We start from the raw sequence: 22,103 nt of genomic DNA, 5'->3' as shown, positions 1-22,103 counted from the left end.
GTGGGATTTCTTTTTTTAATCTATTTTTTGTCATACAATAGTAAGACTTGATTGTAAATGTGTGAATTATTTTTGTATGATAAATGGTTGCTTTATGTCGGATCTGAGCACATTTGTGGTTGAAATTTATCGTGGTGTATTTTCATGACCAGACATGACTTGCACTCAATGAACACATTCCTAAAAAGAATAATAACAATTTATAACACCTCTCTTCTAATTTTGGATTTTTCAAAGTCAAGGTTGTCTTTCTGTGGCAATAATAAACGTCCAGGCCTAAACATGAACATTCTCCATATTATGGTAGGGATATTTCGGATTTTATGCGAATGATAATATTAACTGGTAAGTTGTGGGAATATTCTATGTCGTGGTCCCGACAGGGCATGAAGTACTTGTAACTTGAGTTATAAGCTTCAATGATTTATACCTGAGTTTAGGCAGCTCAGGGAAGACGTTGTAGTCGGGGTAGATGAGACCATGACAACTCTAAAGGCTCAAGGCGTAGTTTTTGTCTCTGATCTTGACGTTTCCATGCTCTCTGGCCAAGGTTGTAGTCAACGAACAGATCGTTGATGTTCTCCCTTCTTGATTTAGTTTTAACTTTCTTGTCCTTGAACTACTTAACTTTAGATGAGAAAACTCCTTTTCCAACTTTTGATATATTGTCCTTCGAGAGTGAATCCTTCTAAGAGCGAGTCGGGGAGTTAAACACTTCATATTTGAGTTCGTCTTTTTTACATAAACCGTATTAAGCTAGTGCGTTTTAGATACAACTATTTTCATAAAAGGACATCCAAGCTTGAAGGCAAATTGATTAGATTCAAAGGCGTTTGGAGTTTGCTGATGTTTTGTCTCTGAGGATTAGAGAAATTGAATTGAGAGAAGACTACAACAGATTGTTGGTGCAAGAGGAGTTTTTTTTATACTAGAAATTTAAGTAACATTTATTCTGAAGTATTGAGATAGAGAGTGAGAGATTGACTATCATATTTGATTAAAATTAAAATTTCAGTCTTTTTAATACCTCCAACAAATAAGGATACATGAAATTAAATTTTTTAAAGATAAAAAAAAAAATTTAAATAATAATTTTTGTTTAAAATACCCTCGTTCCAAATTGTTAATTTCAAATTTACCCCTTTTGCAAAATCAGATTAGGACACATATATCATCTTCTCAGAGGAAAAGCTTCCAAGCATCGACAGGTGGAGCAGCTGTCCCATCGCCGTCGCCAGGACCACCTCTTCCTTCTCGTCGCCGTTGCAGCCACCGTAAATTAGGTGAGTCACCGTCGCACTTTAAAGTTCGTAACAATTTTCTCGCATCATCAGTTTCCTTATCCTTCCTTTTACGAATCCCATGCTCCTCTTTGCGTTCTGACACTTTTCTCTGCCTCCTTCATTTTTCCCTTTTGATATTTCGTTTCTATGAATTTTTTGGATTTAGCCGTACTTTGAAGATTTTCTCTTCAAATTTGCATCGTACTTGCTTGAGTTAGTGAGTTTAGATATTTAAATTGTGCTTTCTGAATTTGATTACTTTAATTATGTAGTGTCTGCTTAAGTGTCAAATTTGATTAATTCTTGATAATCATCATATCTGAGCTGAGGTTTGCTCTGGAAACAATATATGATGATGGTCGAAAGCAGGTTCTGCAGTAGCCAACAACAAGGGGTTACTGCCGTGTGCCACATTACATTTGCACTTCAGTTATTTTAACCAATTGACAATTGATTTCTATTACTCTTTGAGCATCGACGTTACGTGTTTCAAGCATGTAGTGGTAATGAATGAGTGACGACAGTTAACTAAGTAGATGTATTTGTAATAGATCTCGTGAATTCTGTGAGCACTCCAACTATTGAAAACCCTACTCCGCCACCATCAGAATGGTATGTACCTTCAAGAAACTTATTCCATTGAAATGATTATTGATACGGAACGTAATCCAGGATAAGATGGAAGATTAAAGAAAGGGACTCCTCTACCTCAATTTGATTTCCTAATGCAACAGTTAAGGGAATCACTCGACCTCACCTGTTCACACCCAAGTTTCTCAAAGAAACTCAAAGAAAATTTCATTCATTAAAATTAAGAAAAAAAATGGCTACCAGGTTTTAGAGGGTTTTTATACCTCTTAAATTTAAATCCCTAACTCATAAGTTCACTAGAATAAAATATGGGTCAAATCATAATTGGGTCTAAAACAAATAAATAACAAAAATAAAATAAACATAGAATAAATTCTAAGAAAGTGATGTCTCTTTTAATTCATCTTGACTAATAAGAGTCTTCAATGCATCTTGTAAAATAGTAAGACGTGTGGCTTTTGATAATCGTTAATCATTGTCTTACCCAATTCTTGATGCATCTCCTGAACACATGATTTAGTCATGTTTGCAAAACCTTCTTTTATTCTCTTAGTGAGGTAATGACCAAATCAGTACCCGAAAGATTCAAACGCTGACATTTTGGTACCTCACTATTGTTATTGACAAAATGGTTCTTAAAAGGTTTTAAAATTTGACAAGCGTACCCACGAGTTCATCGGAGCACATTTCCGGCAAGCACAGTGCTGATGTGGCCACCGTGTTTTGGTGACTTGGCAAACCACCCCCAAAGTTCCCTCCCCTTCCCTCTCCCTCCCTGTCGCAGCCCCCATCCCCAACGCACACTTCTCCCTAATCGCAGTCCCCGCCGCATCACAAGCCCCTCCCCAACGTACACTTTTTTTTCCTCCCTCAACACCACCATTCACAGCAACAATAACTTTAACATCAACAGCAACAACAACCTCCACCACTCTCTCTCTCTCTCTCCACCACTCCCCCTTTTCCAACGCACACTTCCCTCTCCCTCCTTCAACACCACCATTCACAGCAACAACAACCTCAACATCATCAGAGTTGCCCAAAATCATGAATTGTCCCAAATTTTTAGGTTAAATTATCATTCAAAAAGATTAATCACAATAAAACTCAAAAATAAATTCATATACAATAATCAAAATAAAATAAAATAAAACTTAATACAGACACCACCAAAGTAAGAATAGAAGAAGAACACCAGACACAGAGGGGGCAGGATACGATAGAGCCAAGATGGAACCCAGACAGAGGAGGCATGGCAACGACTGGGGGCTAGCAACAAGCAGATACAAGTAGTGAAGGCGACAGCGGTGAAAGCGTGCAGACAACGCAATGCTACGAAGGAGACACTGACGGACGCAGAAGACCCGACGACGAGATGGCGACAGTGCAGTGTCGATGACATTGGCCATGTAAGACTGAGAAGGTTGAGCTCTACTGCTGTTTTGGGGAGAGTGAGTTGAGAGTGTGAGACACTGTGTTGGGAAGGAGATTAGAATTCAAAGAGGAAAGGGAAGGGGATTAGGGTTTAGAAAGGGTGATTTTGGACTGAGGAGGGGGGAAGTGCGTTGGAGATGGGGAATTAGGGTTAGAGAGGGGGAGGGAAGAATTAGGGTTGGGGGGGGGGGAGAATGCATTCAGGAAGGGAAAGGGGGGAGTGCGTTGGGGAGGGGGAAGGAGAAGGAGAAGAATTAGGGTTGGGGGGTATTTGCCATGTCATCAAAATGCAGTGGCCATGTCAGCATTGTGCTTGCTGGAAACGTGCTCCGGTGAACTCGTGGATACGCTTGTCAAATTTTAAAATCTTTTAAGGACCATTTTGTCAATAACAATAGTGAGGTACCAAAATGTCAGCGTTTGAATCTTTCGGGTACTGATTTGGTCATTACCTCTTCTCTTAGTTGTTGTTCTTATAATTGGACCAATTGGCATATGACAGTTTTCGGTTTGTCCCATAAGGCTCATATCATTCCCTCCCTCCTGAAAAAGATTCGTCCTCGAATCTGCATCACAAGCAAAAGGAGATAGGTAAGAGACATTAAAAGTAACTGATACATTATACTCATCTGGAAGGTCAATCTTGTAAGCATTGTTATTGACCCTTTCGAGCACTTCAAATGGACCATCACCCCTAGGGTCTAACTTGGATTTTCTTTGAGTAGAAAATCTCTCTTTTCTCAAATGAATCCATACTTAGTCACCAGGTTCAAAGATAAGTTGTCTTCGACCTTTATTCACCCGTTGGGCAATCAACTTATTTTTCAGTTCAAGCGATTCACGTGCTTTCAAGTGCATTGTTTTAACCTTTTCAGCTTTACCTTCTGCATCCAAGCTAACAATATCACTCAAAGGCAAAGGTAATAAATCCAAAATAGTTAAAGGATTAAAACCATAAACAAGTTCAAAAGGAGAAAATTCAGTAGAAGAATGAGTAGTTCTATTATAAGCAAACTCAATAAAAGGTAAACAATCTTTCCAAGTTTTCAAATTCTTACCAACAACAGCACGTAATAAGGTTCCTAATGTTCTAATTACTACTTCAGTTTGACCATCAGTTTGAGGATGACAAGTAGTAGAGTATAATAATTTTGTGCCTAATTTACCCCATAAAACTTTTCAAAAATGACTCAAAAATTTGACATCACGATCAGAAACAATAGTTTGGGGAACACCATGCAAACGCACAGCCTCTCTAAAGAACAGATCAGCAATATTTGTTGCATCATCAGTTTTATGGCATGCAATAAAATGAGCCATTTTACTAAATCTGTCTACCACAACAAAAATGCTATCTCGACCTTTTTTTGTTCAAGGCAAACCAAGAACAAAATCCATAGAAATATCAACCCACGGATGCATAGGAACAGGTAAAGGGGCATACAAACCATGTGGTAAAGACTTAGATTTAGCCTGTTTACATGCAACACACTTAGCACAAAATTTTGCAACATCTCGACGCATGCGGGGCCAGTAAAAATGTTCAGATAACACCTTCAATGTCTTATGCACACCAAAATGACCCATCAAACCCCCATTATGTGATTCAAGAACAAGTAAGTCCCTTATAGAACAAGTAGGCACACAAATTCTATTACCACGAAATAGAAAACTTTCATGTCTATAAAATTTGTTAAATGCACTATGTTCACAAGAGGCATAAATAGCAGAAAAGTCAGAATCAGTGACATACAACTCCTTTAAAAACTCAAAGCCCAATAACTTAGAGGTAAGTGTAGTAATCAAAGCATACCTCCGAGATAAAGCATCAGCAACGACATTATCTTTACCTTGTTTAAAGGCAATAACATAGGGAAGTGTTTCAATAAATTCCACCCATTTAGCATGTCTTTTATCAAGCTCACTTTGTCCTTTTAAGTGCTTCAAAGATTCATGATCCATGTGAATCACAAACTCCTTAGGTAAGAGGTAGTGTTGCCAAACCTCTAAAGCCCGAACCAACGCATATAATTCTTTGTCATATGTTGAATATTTACGCTGAGCTAAATTCAACTTTTCACTGAAGAAGGCAATAGCTCGTTTTTTCTGCATTAAAACAGCACTTATACCAATCCCAGAAGCATCACATTCAATCTCAAAGGTTTTATCAAAGTTAGGTAAAACAAGAATAGGAGCAGAACACAAACAGTCTTTTAGGGTATGAAATGCAATGTCTTATTCCCTTTCCCATTTAAATCCAACATCCTTTTTTATGACCTCTATGAAAGGCGCAGCAATGGTAGAAAAATTTTTTACAAATCTTCTATAAAACCCAACTAACCCATGAAAACTTCGTACCTCAGAAGCATTCTTAGGCGTTGGCCATTCACGAATAGCCTTTATCTTTTCCTCATCAACTTCAATTCCACTCGCACTCACAACAAAACCAAGAGATATAACTCAATCAATACAAAAAGTGCACTTTTTAAGATTAGCATATAATTTCTCTTTTCGAAGCACTTCCAAAACAGTTGAAACATGTGACAAGTGGTCATCCAAACAAGTGCTATAAATGAGAATATCACCAAAATAAACAACAACAAATTTACCCAAAAAGTCTCGCAAAACATGGTTCATCAGACGCATACAAGTACTAGGGGCATTAGTTAACCCAAAAGGCATTACTAACCACTCATATAATCCATGTTTTGTTTTAAATGCAGTTTTTTATTCATCCCCTGGGTTCATTCTAATTTGATGATACCCACTTTTTAAATCAATTTTAGTGAATATGCATGCACCATATAACTCATCAAGCATGTCATCTAACCTAGGGATAGGATAACGATACTTTACCGTAATTTTATTGACTGCACAACAATCCACACACATTCGTCAAGTACCATCCTTCTTTGGAACCAACAAAACTGGTATAGCACATGGACTCATACTCTCCCGGATGTGACCTTTGGCTAATAACTCCTCCACTTGTCTTTGAAGTTCCTTTGTCTCTTCAGGATTACTCCTATAGGCTGGTCTATTAGGAATGCTAGCACCAGGAATAAAATCAATTTGGTGCTCAATCCCACGTAATGGAGGCAAACCACGTGGTACGTCAGTAGGGAAGACATCGGCAAATGCCTGCAACAAAGAGACAAAACTATTTGGCAAATTTGGGTTAAGGTCAGTGTCAGAGAATAAAATATCCCTAAATCGAACCATAAACAAAGCTTTCTTGCCTATTAAAGCACTCTTTAAATCTCTCTCTTTTGCAAAGAAACACAATTTGCTCTCAACTTTCTCAATTTTTTTTTGTATTTGTACTACTCTCATGACATGGACTCTTTTCTTTCTTTTCACTCACCTTTGGGCCTTTTGCTATATTCTTTTCTCTCATAGCCTCTTTTCTCTCAGATTTTTTTGTGATCTCACATCCCATGTTCCCCTTGGTATCTTGTTGAAGCTTCAACTGGTCAAGGTAAACCTTCTTAGGTGATAAAGGAGCAAGAGTGATCTTGCGACCATTAAAATCAAAGGAGAATCAATTTGTATAACCATCATGAAATGCTCGACGGTCGAACTGCCAAGGTCGCCACAATAATAAATGACAAGCTTGCATTGGCACCACATCACACAATGCCTCATCAACATACTTGCCAACAGAGAAGGCAATTGTCACCTGTTTGTCAACCTTGATCTCTCCACTGTCATTCAACCACTGCAACGTATATGGTTTAGGATATCGAACACATGACAAACCCAATTTCTCCACCATAAGTGTACTAGTCACATTAGTCCAACTCCCGCCATCAATAATTAGACTACACACTTTTCCACCCACCAAGCATCTAGTGTGAAAAAGATTGTGACGTTGCTCTAGACTTTCTTCTTTCACCTGCAAGTTCAAAGCACGTCTAACAACAAGAGATTCACCATGGACTGCATACTCAACATCACCATCAGAACAATCCTCCAAAGATGGCATGCTATTATGATCAGAGTCATCACCACGATCAGAATCAGACACAATATCATCTCCTCTAATAACCATCAATCTCCTATTTGGGCAATCACTAGCATAATGACCCATACCATGACACTTGAAGCATTTATAATTATGACAAACAAAAATTCTTTCCACCTTACGTTCCCACTCCAAATAAACTTCAGGATCATTTCTCCCTTTGAATGGTGGTATTTGCATCTTGATGGCGTTGATATTGCTATCTTGACTTTTATGTTGAGGTGTTATAACCCCATCAGAGTCATCATCAGAAGGTACATGATTCTGACGCCGATTCCGGAAAGGTCCTTGTTTAGCAATCTTGGATAGTGTCTGTGTCACCTCTTGCTTCCATGCTTCCAATTCAGTCAAGCGATTAGTTAAGTGTTGAATGGCCCTTTGCATCAACTCCATGTCAACTAAAGTATCTTTGGAATGAGCTGCCATAACAATGAACCTATAACAAAAATATTATAAAAGGACCTCACAATCACTCGCTCACGTGTTTCACTCAAAGATGGACACTCGTGTTTATTCTCAAAATTGGCTTTTACCCTCTATTGAACCTACCACTCTTGCCTTTTACCACTCTTGAATCTCTTTGACTGTTGCACTTTAGAAATCAAATAAAAATAAAAGATAGAGAAAATCCGACGCAACGATAAGAGGAAAAGATGGACAGAATAATAAAAGGGACAAAGACTTTGTTTTTTTTTTAAAGAACACAATGCTTCTCCTTTTTTTTTTTTTGCTTGAGTGCTACTGTGTAAACTTCAAAGTATGTACTCTCAAGTATGTACTCTTTTTTTTTGGGTACTCAAGGTGTGTTGGCAAAAGAAAATTTACTAATAATAAGAAGAAATTTCAAAGTGCGTACTCTTTTTTTTTTTTACTAATAATGAGAAGAATAATAATAAAATAATAAAAAGGAAGGACGAAAAGAATAACGATGAACACAAAGGTAGCAAGGAAAGAAAATAACCCTAGGGAAAGGAATTAAAAGCCAATCAACAAGAAAAGAATAAGACGTAAGGATAAAGTGACTATGCGTGGCTGAAATTTTTTTTTTTTAAATTTATGTAGAACACAGAAAGGGTGAACGTAGACTAATGAAAATTAATCTAATATCTGAAATCTGATACCAAATGATACGGAACGTAACCCAAGATAAGATGGAAGATTAAAGAAAGGACTCCTCTACCTCAATTTGATTTCCTGATGCAACAGTTAAGTTAAGGGCCTCACCTGTTCACACCCAAGTTTTTCAAAGAAACTCAAAGAAAATTTCATTCATTAAAATTAAGAAAAAAATGGCTACCAGGTTTTAGAGGGTTTTTATACCTCAAATTTAAATCTCTAACTCATAAGTTCACTAGAATAAAATATGGGCCAAATCATAATTGGGCCTAAAACAAACAAATAACAAAAATAAAATAAACATAGAATAAATTCTAAGAAAGTGATGTCTCTTTTAATTCATCTTGACTAATGAGAGTCTTCAATGCATCTTGTAAAATAGTAAGACGTGTGTCTTTTGATAATCGTTAATTATTGTCTTGCCCAATTCTTGATGCATCTCCTGAACACATGATTTAGCCATGTTTGCAAAACTTTCTTTTATTCTCTTAGTTGTTACTCTTGTAATTGGACCAATTGGCATATGACAGTTCTCAGTTTGTCCTATAGGGCTCATATCAATTATACATTCAAAATTATCCCTTGGACGTTATTCATCTTGCTACTGTACAGGTTAGAGGACACGCTTATTGATCTTTACTTGTCTGGCTACAAGACAGAGAATAGCACAGCTGATACAATGACAGTGCCCTTGGAAAGAGATGATGGATCTGCTGATGGTTTGTCATATACCCCCTTGACGTTTTTAACTTAGAAAAATGTAGAACTACCCTGCTTCTAAATGATCTGTTTCCTGAATGTATGGTTAATGACAATACTTGTGAAGTGGGTGACAAGTGGATCCCAGGGCCAGTAGATGCAAATGGCATAGTTGATAAAACTGCTGTTGATGAAGGTATGGCTTACAGCGATACTTATGAACTGGAAGAGGGTGAGTGGATCCCAGATGCCGAGGACTTAAATCAGTTAAAATGGCACAGTTGATGCAAGTACCACAGATGAAGGTATGTTACAGATGTGTGCTTGTAAGCTTGATATTATATTGACAGAGTTCAACAACATATATCGTATTTTATGATATAGTAATTTACTAGGTTTGATATTTCCTCTATTCTCTTTACACCTAGAAGTAATTTGTAGAAAGATCATTATGTTGTGCACTGAGTATACTGTAAGTTAGTAACTGTAAATTGCTTATTTCCGTGAAAAATCAAATAACCTAACATTAGCTTGTTTCCTTGTTTTGTTTTCAGCAAATCTAGTTTGCTTTGAGTGTTCTATCAAGTGTTTTTCATTCTCTGCATGAATTCACAGCTGAATTTTTATCACATGGTTGGAACTTGGAATTACTTGCCTCTTTTTGTTCATATGCCTAATGCTGAATGCTGTTGTAGGTATCCTATCAGACGAAGAGAAATGGCGAGCTCAATATGGTCAAGTCATTGAATCAGAAACAGATCTGGTTTCGGAGTTTCCAGTTGTGGACATGTGGGATTGGGAAATGGTTAAAGGGTATTAATGTCTATCTATAAAAACTATGGCAGCAAATGAGATGTAAATACAGAGATAGGGTTGCTGAAAGAAGAAACTTGCATGGCGGTTTTGGCGTGGGCTATGGACAGAAGAATTCCGAGGGCAGTTATATTGAGACGCCATCGTCACCCGGTGCTAGCTGTACACAAGAAGCTGCATCAGAGGCCTTGGAGATGTCATTTGGATTTGGAAGTTATGCTAGAAAACTACTCAAAATTCAAAAACATGGGTTGAAAGCAGGTATGTTCTTACCGTCTACAAATGTTTTTAACTTACTGATGGCATTTATTTGTTTTGGATTAAGCCATTCACGATTCACCTAACATGCGCAACATTATTTCATGCTTACATTAAACAGGTTAGTTTTGTGATTGCAAGAGTAATCAGAATCACATTTTATAAAATAATGGTGTGGGTTATCAACTTATCATATAATATCTTTAGAATTTAGGGTTTGAGATTTGTCTACTGAAGTAACGTTATATGCTTACATCTAACAATAATGCACAGGGAGAAGGGCTTGGCAGTTCGACCAAGGGCCTGTTGGAACCCTGTTCAACCAGTTGGAAACATTGAAAGTGCAGGCTTGGGATGGCCTCGTCGAAACTGATAAAGATATTGCTCACTTGCCAATGCACTATTTTTCTGCTTATCATTCTATAGAGCGAGTATAGAGCTAAATATCGGAAAAAAAATGAACGTCTGCTGCAAACTTGGTGACAGATATACTAGTTGGCAGCTTCCTTAGGTACTTCCGGTTTATCACTCTCAATAAATTTTTCTGCTGCATCCGATCTCCCATCTTCCATCATCAAATTCTTTTGTTGGAGCTTTTGTTTCAGTTTTTGAATCTCCTGATCCTTATCTTGTAATTTTTCCTGCAATATTACAACCTGAGCAAAACAAATCCACTTAGTCTCCGCCTAAAATATCCTGGAGCTATTAATTTAAAACAATCAACCATGGAAGAAACTTGTGTCTATCTCTCGACATAACATGAATACACGATCATATGTTCAAAACAAAAATAAGAACATCCAAGTCCCTCATGAACAATAATTCTCATCAATTTTGACAAATAAGATGAAGCATGAAGCATTTTATAACTAGGCATGCATAGCAATCCTTTAAAAATAACAACAAAAAAGGAGGGAGGGAGAAGTTAACCGTTTGATTGGATCTTTCCACATCATTTGTCAGTCCTTGCATATGTTTCTGCAACCCTGTAGTCATCAGTGTGAAGGATTAACGCTACGTTAATTTCCAGTGTGAGATTATATATATAAGTAATCGAATACATAAATATTTTTCTCTCAGAAGATCCATTTTTAGACAAGAGGAACGTAAGGCAACCTCTTCCATCCGCAACAATTTCTAGCATAGATAATACATTTTTTATGATTAATTCTGCCATCACACATATCATTGTTGATTCCATATCTCAATATGTTAAGAAGGAAATTAAGATTACCAATGTACCTAGAAAAGCTAATACATGAGTCAAAGGATCCAAAAGCCAAAATATAATGAAATGGAATATCATTCAACAAACCTTCAAACTGGCTTCTGATTTGTGCATTCTGGGACTTCTGCAATGCAACTTTCATGGCTAATTCATGAATCTGCACAGGAAGAAAACAGAAGGGGAAAAGATGATAACATGACAATCAATGCATCAAAACAAAGAATACCGATTACCGAGTTTTATATTTATGTGAATACATGCAAGTGTAACATTAGTTCTAGTGCTAACACAGTACATCTATGGAGAGAAAATGGTGACAACAATATGCATAAAGCGGTGAGAGAGCAGCACCTTTCCCTCAGAAGCATGATTCCCAACCTCCTCATTTTCTTCCTGCAGAGTTCTACATTTAGCCATCAGCATCTTCCCCATCTTGCTTTGAGTAGTAAAGCTTACTGCATTTATGTTATCTTGCAACTCCTTCACTTTTTTCTCCTTTTCCTCTACTAAATTCTATCATCAGATGAGAACAGTTGAGAACATGTTAGGTAAAAACAAAAAAAAATATATAACCACTAATTGACATTATTACAAGGAGATATACATATAATTGGAATTGAGGACATGTGACGACTATGAATACACTAAAAAATATTAGAAGACTCTTGCCTATTCTAATATGCCACCTTAAAATCTTATTTTTATACTTTAAATCCATCCTCCACAAAAGAATTATTCACATACCCTAAAATATAACACCTGTCTATATTCTTCCATCTCAATTTTTCAAAAGTCTCTTAAGTTCTCTAGTGAAAAGGGGACGCAATTTCCGCTAACCATTAACACTGTTAATCATGGAGATAAGATGTTTTTTTACACTAAATCCTCTTGGCGCAACACATGGTGTGACATACATTTTGACCACCTCCATGTGCAAGTCACCAACAAAGTAAAAGATAGACCAAAGTTAATTCAATACAAGTCAGCATCGAGCTGCATATAGCCAAACTTCATTATACAGTAGTCAATATCTAATTAGAAGTAACAAACCTTTAAACGCGTGAACTCTTCATGAATAGCTGGATCTAGTAACAACCTTCTTGCCTGAAAATTATATTCACAAGATATCAAGGCACAAAGGACAAGCTTGCACAGATTTAGTTTAGTGAAGTAATATCCTAAAATCTTAACCTAGGCAAGTCATTAAGGCCAAGGTACATGTCACTATTCAAGTAAATGAATCAAAGTAAAAGCTGAAAAATAGCACACTAGTGTATTCCAGTTTTTTTAAGGAGCAACACAGCTTTTTTGCACAGGGAAAAGTGTATATCTAGAGTGTCACACTTAACATCCATGTTATAACCATACCTGCATTGAAGGTGGCTTGAGTTGTGCTTTTAGATCCCGCACAGCAGACTGAGTTTATAAACAGCAATAAAATAGTTAATTTGATCATGATAACAATAAGAGGAATAAATAAATAATAATAGAATAAAAAGCATATCTGGCTTTTTCGAGCTTGATCACAAGGTGTTGTAAGATTATACGATTCACAGGGCATCGTGATAGTTTCATCTTCATATCAATAACAACTATTAATAAAGTAAATGGCACTTTCTTATAAACTACTAAATGAAAACCCCACACTAAAGATAATTTATTGGGTGTACCCTATCTAGTACTTAATTAATGAAGAGAATAAAATGAAAAGTTTCAATCGGAAAGTCCACTGTGTTAAGGATAAATAATACCTAGCCACAATATCTAAAAGAATACACTATCTTCTCTGAAATTAGGTTATTTGACAATTCACATCCCTATATTTTGTAAAATGCCACTCTTTCAAACTACTTTCATATTTAACATTTGTAAATAGCTAACGAAATACAACTTGACTAGCATTGAAGAGTGGGTAAATTTGTTAGTGTTCTTAAAAGGGTGGAAATAAATTTTACTCAGGTGGTCAAAGTTGATGTCAGAAAGAAATGTAATTGCACATATACAGACATGCTATAGAAAAAATCTTATTTTGAGCATGATACCTTCAACTCTGCGATCTCTTGTTCTCGTTTTGCCAATGTTACAATGAACGCAGCTTCCTTTTTCTTTGCCTTTTCAAGCTGATAACAATAGATATATGTCAATGGTCAATGAAAATTGATAATTAATCAATGGATAGTGAACTACATCAACAGAAAAAAAGGGCAGATTAGATTCTAAACCTGCTCTCTTAAAGACTCTTCTGAGGATTTCAGGGCCTGAAGATAATCAAGCAACATTTTGGGCTCTGGAAAGAACAAACGTTAACTAATAGTTAATGGATAAATTTATAACAAAAAAATAAAGCAATTGTGTATAAAGAACTAAAACTTGAACAATTAAAATGCAGGTGTATATCACAATTAACATGCCAAAGACAAGGAGCAAACTAACCAGGAGTGCCACCAGCAGGTACACAAGGCTCATTTTGAATTGAAGAATGCCAACTTTGAATCTCAGATTTAGCAGCCTCAAGTTCATTCTGGAAAATTCACTGATCAAGTCAATGATTTATTTTTTAAACAATTAACTATGAAGAGTAGGCTGCAACAATACTTCGTCCACATGGTTACAATACAATAGTTATAAATGAAGCCTTGCCATTGAGAACCAATCATGAATTCATCTCTTAAATTACATGAATTGTAACTAAAGTCCACTTTTAACATGATGACAGATAGTAAATAAATAAAATAGTAAAAAAACAGAATAATAAATATTTAGACAATAACGTGTGCACAAGAAAGATAATGGTAACAGAGGGGGCAAATTCCAATAATGGAAGAAAACGTACTTGGCACGTTGCAAGTGTATCCTTACAGTTCTGAAGGCTGTCAATAACAAGATTCGAAAGAAAGGAAAAAGAAGGGTTAGGCACAAATAATTTACTGCAATCCTGGCAGTGTACAATGTCTAACACAAGCTGTATACTATGAGCTACCTCTCACGAAGTGACACGATCATTCCTGTTGTTACACCAGAAGCAACCTCATCGGTTTTTGATTTGGTCTGCATTACAATTTGCAGTTAGAATTTGTGTTTTAGTATTTTTCATTTGCAAGTAAGCATATAACTAGTGAGCCATCTTAAACACATCAACACACTTCACCTATGCTAACTTCCCTTACTCACCAATCAATACAATAGCAAATAAAAATCACAATCATCCCCATAACACTATACTACCCCGATTTTCATTGCGAGAAAACACAGCAATGTTTCTCAAGCTACCTCATTCCTCAAAGCCAATACTTACTCCACAACTATAATTCAGCTCTGCAAAAGAGAAAAACAACAACTAGTCCTATCCCCATTAGCTGGGGCCATACTTCATGAACCAAGCAATACCATTGTATAGAGTCATGGACAACATATATCTCACACAAGCCCTAAAAATCTAAGCTCCTTCTCAATAGTTTCATTCATCCATAAATTTCCTACGTCTTCCTCTATTACTATGGCCTATTTGCATACCCTCATTTGGATTCCATAAGCTTAATATCTCAGATCACGGTGCCAATAATAAATTCTAATAAACTATAAGGAAATAACACTGCACCATAGCTATCTATCACCTCTAGCTTTTAGCCTAGTGGTAAATGCTAGCATTGCAAAACAAATTCAATTCATGGATACAGTGTGAACGTTAGAGTACCTTCTTAGGCGCAAAAGGATCATTATCATAATCTTCATCGTCGTAATCCGGCAAAGGCCTCTTATTACCTATATTACACAAACGACGATAAAAATCCACCAAACACATCTTAAAATTCCGATAACGAACACCGTTACCTAAACCGAAAACAAAACTAAACAAACAAAAAGAAACCTGAATGCCTTGCAGGGAATCCGCCTCCGAAATCAAAATCCTGTGGAATTCAGAAGAATTGAGAGCGATTGAAAGGAAAACGCAAGAGAGAGAGAGAGAGAGGGAGGGAGGGAGGGAGGGAGAGAGAATACTCACATCGTCAAAATGCGCAGGAGAAGCCATAACTGCAGAAACAAAACCCTATAAATTACGATTCTGAGAGAAATTGAATGGGAGCTGAGCTGAACGGAGCTGAACTAGTTTTGGTTATACCGTGTGTTTTCACTTTTACTACCGAGTACGGAGTACCAATCTAAAAACATGAGAAAGTACCTATGAAAGTTTCCAATTACAATTTTTACCAAAGAAAAACCCAAAAATAAAAACACATTTTGTTGTTTCACCATTATATTATCTCAGAGAGGCTGAGCAATCGATACAGTTGGGAACCAAAGTTGAGTTCCAAATAAAAAAATGGGTCAAAAAATGCAACTTAACCATTTTTAATCCTAAGCTTCCCTGTATTTCCTATCATGGTCACCAACCCAAAAAATATCAACCATTTGACAAAGAATTCATAGTTTAGTAACAGTTTTCCATTAGCATCTATATTGGGCCTGGTAACAAGATAAATTCACAGCTTAGATATTCTGAACACATGAAAATACATGAATTGTGTAGATCATATGACCAATATGATTTCTTTCTTGATTTTTTGTAAAGTGGGTTCTGTTATCCCTTTCTCCATTTTCTTTTCTCTTCATCTTAATAAAATTCTTCTCTCATGAAAAAGAAATAGATAAAAATAAAAATCTCTAAATGGATGAGCAATGAGCAGTGACAGAGTCATCAATCCTCAATTTAATTAACAAGATTAACAAGATTTTCAAGTTAAGCAATGAGCAACGACAAAGTCATCAATCATCATCAATCACAGGTTCACAAGAACCCACGGAGTTGCGAGAACCGGACCAGTCATTGAACCGGTTAAGTAACGGGTTCAATGATTCAATGGGTTGAACCAGTTTAATTAAATACATAATAAAATTATTAAAAAATTAACTCCCCAATATGTGAATTCCTGCGAGTCAATCAAGTCACTCTCCAAAACATCCAAAATATGTATCCAACTTAAGAATTATAAGCATAATTCAACCAAATCATATGAAGCCATATAGTAAATTCAATGCAGAATTGTGGCAATGTTTCTATTTTGAATCAATAACAGCAAAACAACAATTCACCAAAACAAATACAACATATTGGATTTAAAAATCAATCTCAGCAGAATTAATTCAATATCAACGGACTGAATTCAAATAAAAATTCAAAACATTAATATCTCAAAATTCAGCAGAATCATCAATAATACATCATATGCATGTTCAGAATAAATTTCAAATTTCAGAGGGATAGAGTCAGGGAGATAGAATCAGGCAGAGTTAGAGACTGAGACTTGAGACATGAGAGGGTTGAAGGCTTGAAGCAGAGAAGAAGAGACTTGACACCTGAGACCTGAGAGGGTTGAAGCAGAGACAAAAGACTCCACGCGAAGAAAGAGAAGCAACGACGGAGAAACAACGACGGCGAGACACGGTGCGGAGCAGAGAAGCAGAAACGACGCCGGCAAGGAGGGTAGAAGCAGAAACGACGAGGAGGGGAGAAGCAGAAACGACGCACGGGGAGGAGGGGAAAAGCAGCGACGACCCACGGCGAGGAGCAGAGAAGCGGCGACGACCCACGGCGAGGAGCAGCGACAGAGAGAGCTCGGACAGAGAGGGCGACAGAGAGAGAGAATGGAGAGAAGGGTTCGGTGATGAGTTTGAGCTCTGAAGTGGGATGGTGGGTAGTGGCTGTTCTTCGAAGAGAAGAGAGGATTATGGGTGGTGGCTGGAATTCGAATTCGAATTGGCCGATTAGGGTTTTCTGATGGGGGGGAGAGAGAGAGAAAGAGAGGGTGTTATGCGCTGGGTTTTCTTTTTCTTTTTTTTCAAAAAACGGCGCCGTTTTGACTTGGAGGAATGAACCGGCCCAAAATAGCGGTCCGGTCATCTGTTACTGGTTAATTATCGGTTTGGTCGGTTTTTTATCAGTTTTTTGCAAAATAATTTTAGAAGCCAACCGGACCGGTCAGGAAATCGATTCTCGATTAACCTGGTTGAACCGACCGATCCAGTTCTCAGAAAATTGATAATTACTCAACCCAGCAATTACAAAGCAGCACCAAACATTAAAAAACATTCCAAAACAGTAACCAGAAATGACACTAAACCCTCGGAGTTTGTTGTTCTTCTTACGCTATTATTTCGTCAATTGCATCCTTAATCTCATCACTACCCTCTTTATTAAAACTTACTTTCTTTTTATTAGTTTTATTTTTTGAATCTCTTTCAATAAACCTTCTATTTGTTTTTCTACGTCATAAAGGACCTTAGAACACTTCTTAGTATCTCCCCCTATCTTCAATTCTTCGCCAAATATTTTTTCATTTATTAATTCCCCCTCCCCAAAAGTACTCAGACAAAATAAGCATTGATAATGCGATTTTTCATTTATATTTTGTAAAGCAACATATCTCCAAGCAGGATCAGTTTTTTCCCGAACATTAGAAGTTTGTGATTGACTATCATTAGATCTAGGAGGAAGAGAAGGTTCATTCGAAGCCGAATTATTCTCAGTATTATTATTCTTAGGTAGTTCTTGGTTGGTACTGTCATCCATATCTAAAAACTACCAGCAATCCAATAATATAATCCAATTACAATATCAAAGCAACCCATTCCAACCTAATAATCTCAACAAACAACATCCAAAATTATCTAAAATTATTCAACAATTATTTAATTATTCAATTATTCAATTATTAATCAATTATATAACAATTAATCAATGCCTCAACAGCAAAATTTAGCACCCAACAACTAATCAATTATCAATGCTTCAACAATTAATCATGTTTCAAGCAATCAATAGCAAGATTTAGAACCAACAATTAATCAATGCTTCAATAATTATTATTACAAAAAACAAAATTTATACTTAGGATTAGAAGCTGAAAGCCTGAAAAAATATAGAGCTGACAGTGACAGTGGCTGGCAAGAGACAACATAGTGGCTAAAAGGATGGAAGGGTCGAACAAAGCTGGCGCTGGCGGAAAGACACTGCACGACAGAAAGTGGCGCTGACAGTGACTACAATTTTCGAAGATCAAACCGAGCTGACTTCGCAACGGAATGTGGCTGCGCGAACAGAGCTGACTGACATTAGTTCCACGGAAGTAGCGACTGCGGTGGTGGCTGGACGGAAGTTACACCGGAAGCTTGAGGTGAGTGTTGCTTCTGCCCGTTAGTGGAAAATGAGAGTAGAGACTGGAGACTAAAGACATAAGAAGTGAGAGTGAAGACTCCAGAGGAGAGGAGTGAGTGGGTGACTAAAGTTCCTTTTCAGCATTTCAAAACAGCATTTTTGCCAAATTTCAAAAACTCACCGAATTATAGTTTGGTTTGACCGATCAGTTTTTCACCGGTTCGACGGTCCAACTCCAATTTGTAAATCTCACGATTTTGCCTTCTGTCCAAACCGTGTTTGCCAGCGGTTTCCGGTTCGAACTTTCATAACATTGGTAAACAGGCCACGAATGACCCAACGCGAGAATCACAGCCACCGTTTTGTCTCAATTACGTAAATGCCTTAAGTGGCAGAAGGCGGTAGAACAACTGAGCTTTCGACGCCGGCAGTAGCAGAGACTAGAAGAGGTCACTGCAAAATGTCGCTGGTCGATTACGCTTCTTCTTCAGACGACGACGTTGAGGAACCCACCGAACAAGAACGTAAAGAAGATCAGAAACCCCATCTTTCTCAAAACGATGCACCGGCGGCGCCACCTCCTCAACGCAACCCGTAATTTCGGTCTTCTTCCCTTCTTTTTGAACTCAGCATTTGATTGATGTAGCTTTATTATTTTTTAATTTTTTCTTATGGTAGTTTTATATTCTTTTACTTCGAGAGTGACAGGGAGATGAATTTCTGAATTATCATTCACCGTCATGCGTTACATTCGTATTTCCAAGTGCTATTAGGCTGAGTCCGAGAGAGAAATGTAACGAATACAGAAACTTGGTTGTGGAGTTGAAACGGAGGCACAATTTTTTTCTTGCTTAGGAGTCACAAAATTTCTCTATTTCTGTATTTCCTAATACCTAGAATAGAAAATTTCCTTCTCAGTTCCTCTGACTATATACAAGGAAAGAGAAAAGAGGGTGTGTGGTTGATGATTACCAAGCATAAACTATAATGCCAAGGGGAGTGTTCAGAGATTGAGGCAGAGGGAGTATGTGTAGTTTAGAAATAAGAAGCTGCTGTTAAGAAACTTCGAAAAATGGACAATCTGGTAGGAAAAAGGGTTTTTGGATTCTTTTCACTCTCTTATCTCTTTCTAACTCAGTTTCCTCAAACTGGTATATGAGTAGATTTTTTGGAGAGGTCTTTAGCTTTGCACTTGGTTCGAGTTTAGCTAGAATTCATGGTGGTTTATGGCTTTGTTAACTTATCATAAAATTATTTTCGTATGCTCGCCGAAGCTGTTCTTCTGTGTCTTTTTCAACTACCTGTCTTCTATAGATGTTAGATTTTGGTATTCAGATTGCCCTCTACTTTTCATATGTTTATGTTTTTTTTAAACCCTTTTGCTCTAATTTTATATGATGATTTCCTTTGGGTGAATTACAAAGAAGGAAGATTTTGGCAAAAAGAATTTCAATTTTAAGGCAATTGAGCGGTTATGTAGTTTTCAACTCATCATTGTAGCAACCAGAAACAATTCACCTGTATTGATGAACATTGTTCTCGTCAATAATTAATTGTGCAATTTTGAATTGTAGGAATAAATCTGGATCTACATCTGATCAGCAGCCAGAAAAATTATCACATTCATCTTCACCTTTGGTGGAGAAACTGCCAGATGCTTCACTTCTCCTGAATTCACCTGCAGCCTCAACTAATCTGATGAATGCTAGCAACCACTCCTCTCGAGTTGCTGCTGCTCTAGCTGAAAATGCTTCACGTAAGCGAGACTCTAATGGAATGGCCTCCTCTGCTGTTCGCAGCAAAGTTCCCCGAGGAAACATGGTTCATACTAGGAATGTTCCAGATACTTCAAGTGGTATGCTGGTTCCACCTCAGATTAGTGGAAGGTTAGCACTTAGCAGTGACATGTTATCGTGTTTTTTGATAATCCCTCCTTGATGATTTTTCGATCCTTTGTTGCTAACTTTTTCTTGAAGTTATGCTGATTTATTTGTCCTTTTTTATATCTTATTGAAAACAAATAGTTGATCCCGAATGAATGAAGGTTCACATTGAGTCATTTTTAGACTGAAATTTTAAACCTAGATGAGGTTAAGAATTCGTCTATACAAAAGAAAAAAACAACTAAAAGAGTTATCTACAAATCATTGTTTTTCAATCTTTCAACAGGAGCTTTATAGAACATAGATGCCAAATCTCTTGTCTTATCCTATAAAACTTTTGTCAAAAAATTTGTCATTGAGCATGCTAGAATTGCACATAAAGGAAATACTCCAAGGGTTTCATATATGCCACAATGAATTTGTCCCACACACACATCAGGGTACTTGCAAATAGGTTGTCAAGCTAGAAAGAGTTGTATTTGAGGAATGAGTTAGGAAGTGGGAAAAATGATTTACGAATAAAACTACCAGAGGATTCAAGAAACTGTAACCTTTTGTCAGGTCTAGAAGATAAAGAGATTTATCATGGAGCGCTAAGAGTATCGTAAGTTAACAGGATTCATATCATATAGGTAATAGAAGAAGTGGAAATCCCATGAGAAAGTAAGAATCGTGAGTGTTGTAAAAGGTCTGAATTGTGGATTTGCAAGGAGATAGTTGATACCCTTTACCCTCATAAGTTGCAAAAGCAACATGCAGCTGTTGCTTCTTCTTCCTTTAATTCCTTTCTTTCATTTGATTTTGGAAATGCAATCAACAAATTGTAGGTTCCTATTAATCAGTTTGTTATTCTTCAAGTTTACGTTGATATATTGATTTATTCAATGTCTTGTTAAACAGCCCAGTGTGTTTTGTCATTTGGTTCTGTTCACGTTCAATTTAGATATTTGCACACATTAGTTAGCTTAAATGATATGCTAATTAGTATTACTAATATAATATGGGTCTGGTGTGTTTTCTCAAAGGGAGTGAACAAGACAAGGTTGAAGGTAGTTTGGTGGAGGAGGAAGAGGAGTGATAAGGAGGTGAGAATAGGGGTAGGTTAACCATTATATTTTAAAAAAAAAATTCAAATGGACTACATATATCTTTTTTCACAAAAGTCATTTTCTACACTCCATTACTTTGACTCTATTAGCATTCGCCATGTAATTAGGACAAATTTCAATGGAGGTAACTGAAATTTATCCTAGTTAAAATTGGTATATTTCAACACTCTTTTGAAATTACTGTTCTATTCCTAGGTTTCTGTTTTAAAATAATTCGACCATGTACAATAAACTAGGACTTACAGAAGGGTTTAGGTTTACGGAGTTTTTGAGGACGTGGTTTGATCTTACGACAATTCAGTTGCAAATGGTTTAATATAAGGATTTAAATAGGATCCGAGGGGATTCTCACTTCTAATTTGCAATTTGTGCTCCGGATGACATTGTTTCGTTCTTAGACGAGAATACAAAGGGCTTTCGCAGTCCCCTCTCTTTTCTTAAGCTAATTGTATCCTGAACAAAAAGTACAAACAGAGAACGAGCTACACAACCCCCCCCCCCCCAATCCCCCC

General features: G+C 36.9%; 4 protein-coding genes and 1 pseudogene across 13 annotated transcripts in view; 3 read left to right on the top strand and 2 right to left on the bottom strand.

The window, feature by feature from the left end:
* LOC107613168 (glycosyltransferase-like KOBITO 1) overlaps positions 1-208 on the top strand; it is a 6,240-nt gene extending 6,032 nt beyond the window's left edge. The window contains exon 12 of the transcript XR_002352872.1: positions 1-208. The gene's annotated coding sequence lies outside the window, so the exon portion shown is untranslated.
* On the bottom strand, positions 3,999-7,408 carry LOC110266023. Its single transcript, XM_021109722.1, has one exon. It carries the CDS (start codon positions 7,396-7,398, stop codon positions 6,850-6,852), a length of 549 nt encoding a protein of 182 aa, XP_020965381.1. The 5' UTR covers positions 7,399-7,408; the 3' UTR covers positions 3,999-6,849.
* On the top strand, positions 9,169-10,776 carry LOC107611403 (annotated as a pseudogene).
* Positions 10,394-17,271, bottom strand: LOC107612887 (FKBP12-interacting protein of 37 kDa). 10 transcript variants are annotated; one of them, XM_021109718.1, is made up of 18 exons: positions 17,096-17,271; positions 17,009-17,059; positions 16,802-16,976; positions 15,589-15,626; positions 15,450-15,478; positions 15,315-15,354; positions 15,141-15,208; positions 14,427-14,494; positions 14,280-14,316; positions 13,880-13,967; positions 13,669-13,733; positions 13,489-13,566; positions 12,815-12,862; positions 12,497-12,550; positions 11,798-11,959; positions 11,534-11,603; positions 11,149-11,204; positions 10,394-10,874 (listed from the first exon to the last, which is right to left on the bottom strand). In XM_021109718.1, exons 4-18 carry the CDS (start codon positions 15,614-15,616, stop codon positions 10,710-10,712), a joined length of 1,056 nt encoding a protein of 351 aa, XP_020965377.1. In that variant the 5' UTR covers positions 15,617-15,626; positions 16,802-16,976; positions 17,009-17,059; positions 17,096-17,271; the 3' UTR covers positions 10,394-10,709. The 10 variants fall into 10 exon arrangements, with proteins under 10 accessions (XP_020965377.1, XP_020965380.1, XP_020965374.1 ...); XM_021109721.1 differs by lacking the exon at positions 15,589-15,626 and having other exon boundaries at positions 16,802-16,866; positions 16,945-16,976; positions 17,096-17,164; XM_021109715.1 differs by having other exon boundaries at positions 17,009-17,271.
* The window catches only part of LOC107612888, a 4,231-nt gene continuing 1,046 nt past the window's right edge, over positions 18,919-22,103 (top strand). The window contains exons 1-2 of the mRNA XM_016314663.2: positions 18,919-19,193; positions 20,174-20,485. Coding sequence (XP_016170149.1) covers positions 19,060-19,193; positions 20,174-20,485 — 446 coding nt within the window. The 5' untranslated portion in view covers positions 18,919-19,059. The remainder of the gene's footprint in view (positions 19,194-20,173; positions 20,486-22,103) is intronic.

Source organism: Arachis ipaensis, chromosome B08 (genome assembly GCF_000816755.2).
Source record: "Arachis ipaensis cultivar K30076 chromosome B08, Araip1.1, whole genome shotgun sequence".
NCBI classification, from domain to species: domain Eukaryota; kingdom Viridiplantae; phylum Streptophyta; class Magnoliopsida; order Fabales; family Fabaceae; genus Arachis; species Arachis ipaensis.
This window is presented reverse-complemented; position numbering and strand designations above follow the sequence as displayed.

What these genes read in the sequence shown, in the direction of transcription:
- LOC110266023 (XM_021109722.1), bottom strand. Translation starts at nt 7,398, where the DNA reads ATGGGTCATTATGCTAGTGATTGCCCAAATAGGAGATTGATGGTTATT.
- LOC107612887 (XM_021109715.1), bottom strand. Translation starts at nt 15,616, where the DNA reads ATGTTTTTAGATTGGTACTCCGTACTCG. An exon ending in CTCCTGCGCATTTTGACGAT is followed by an intron (nt 15,355 to 15,449) that starts GTGAGTATTCTC and finishes TGAATTCCACAG; the next exon opens with GATTTTGATTTCGGAGGCGG. An exon ending in ATCGTGTCACTTCGTGAGAG is followed by an intron (nt 14,317 to 14,426) that starts GTAGCTCATAGT and finishes TGTTATTGACAG; the next exon opens with CCTTCAGAACTGTAAGGATA.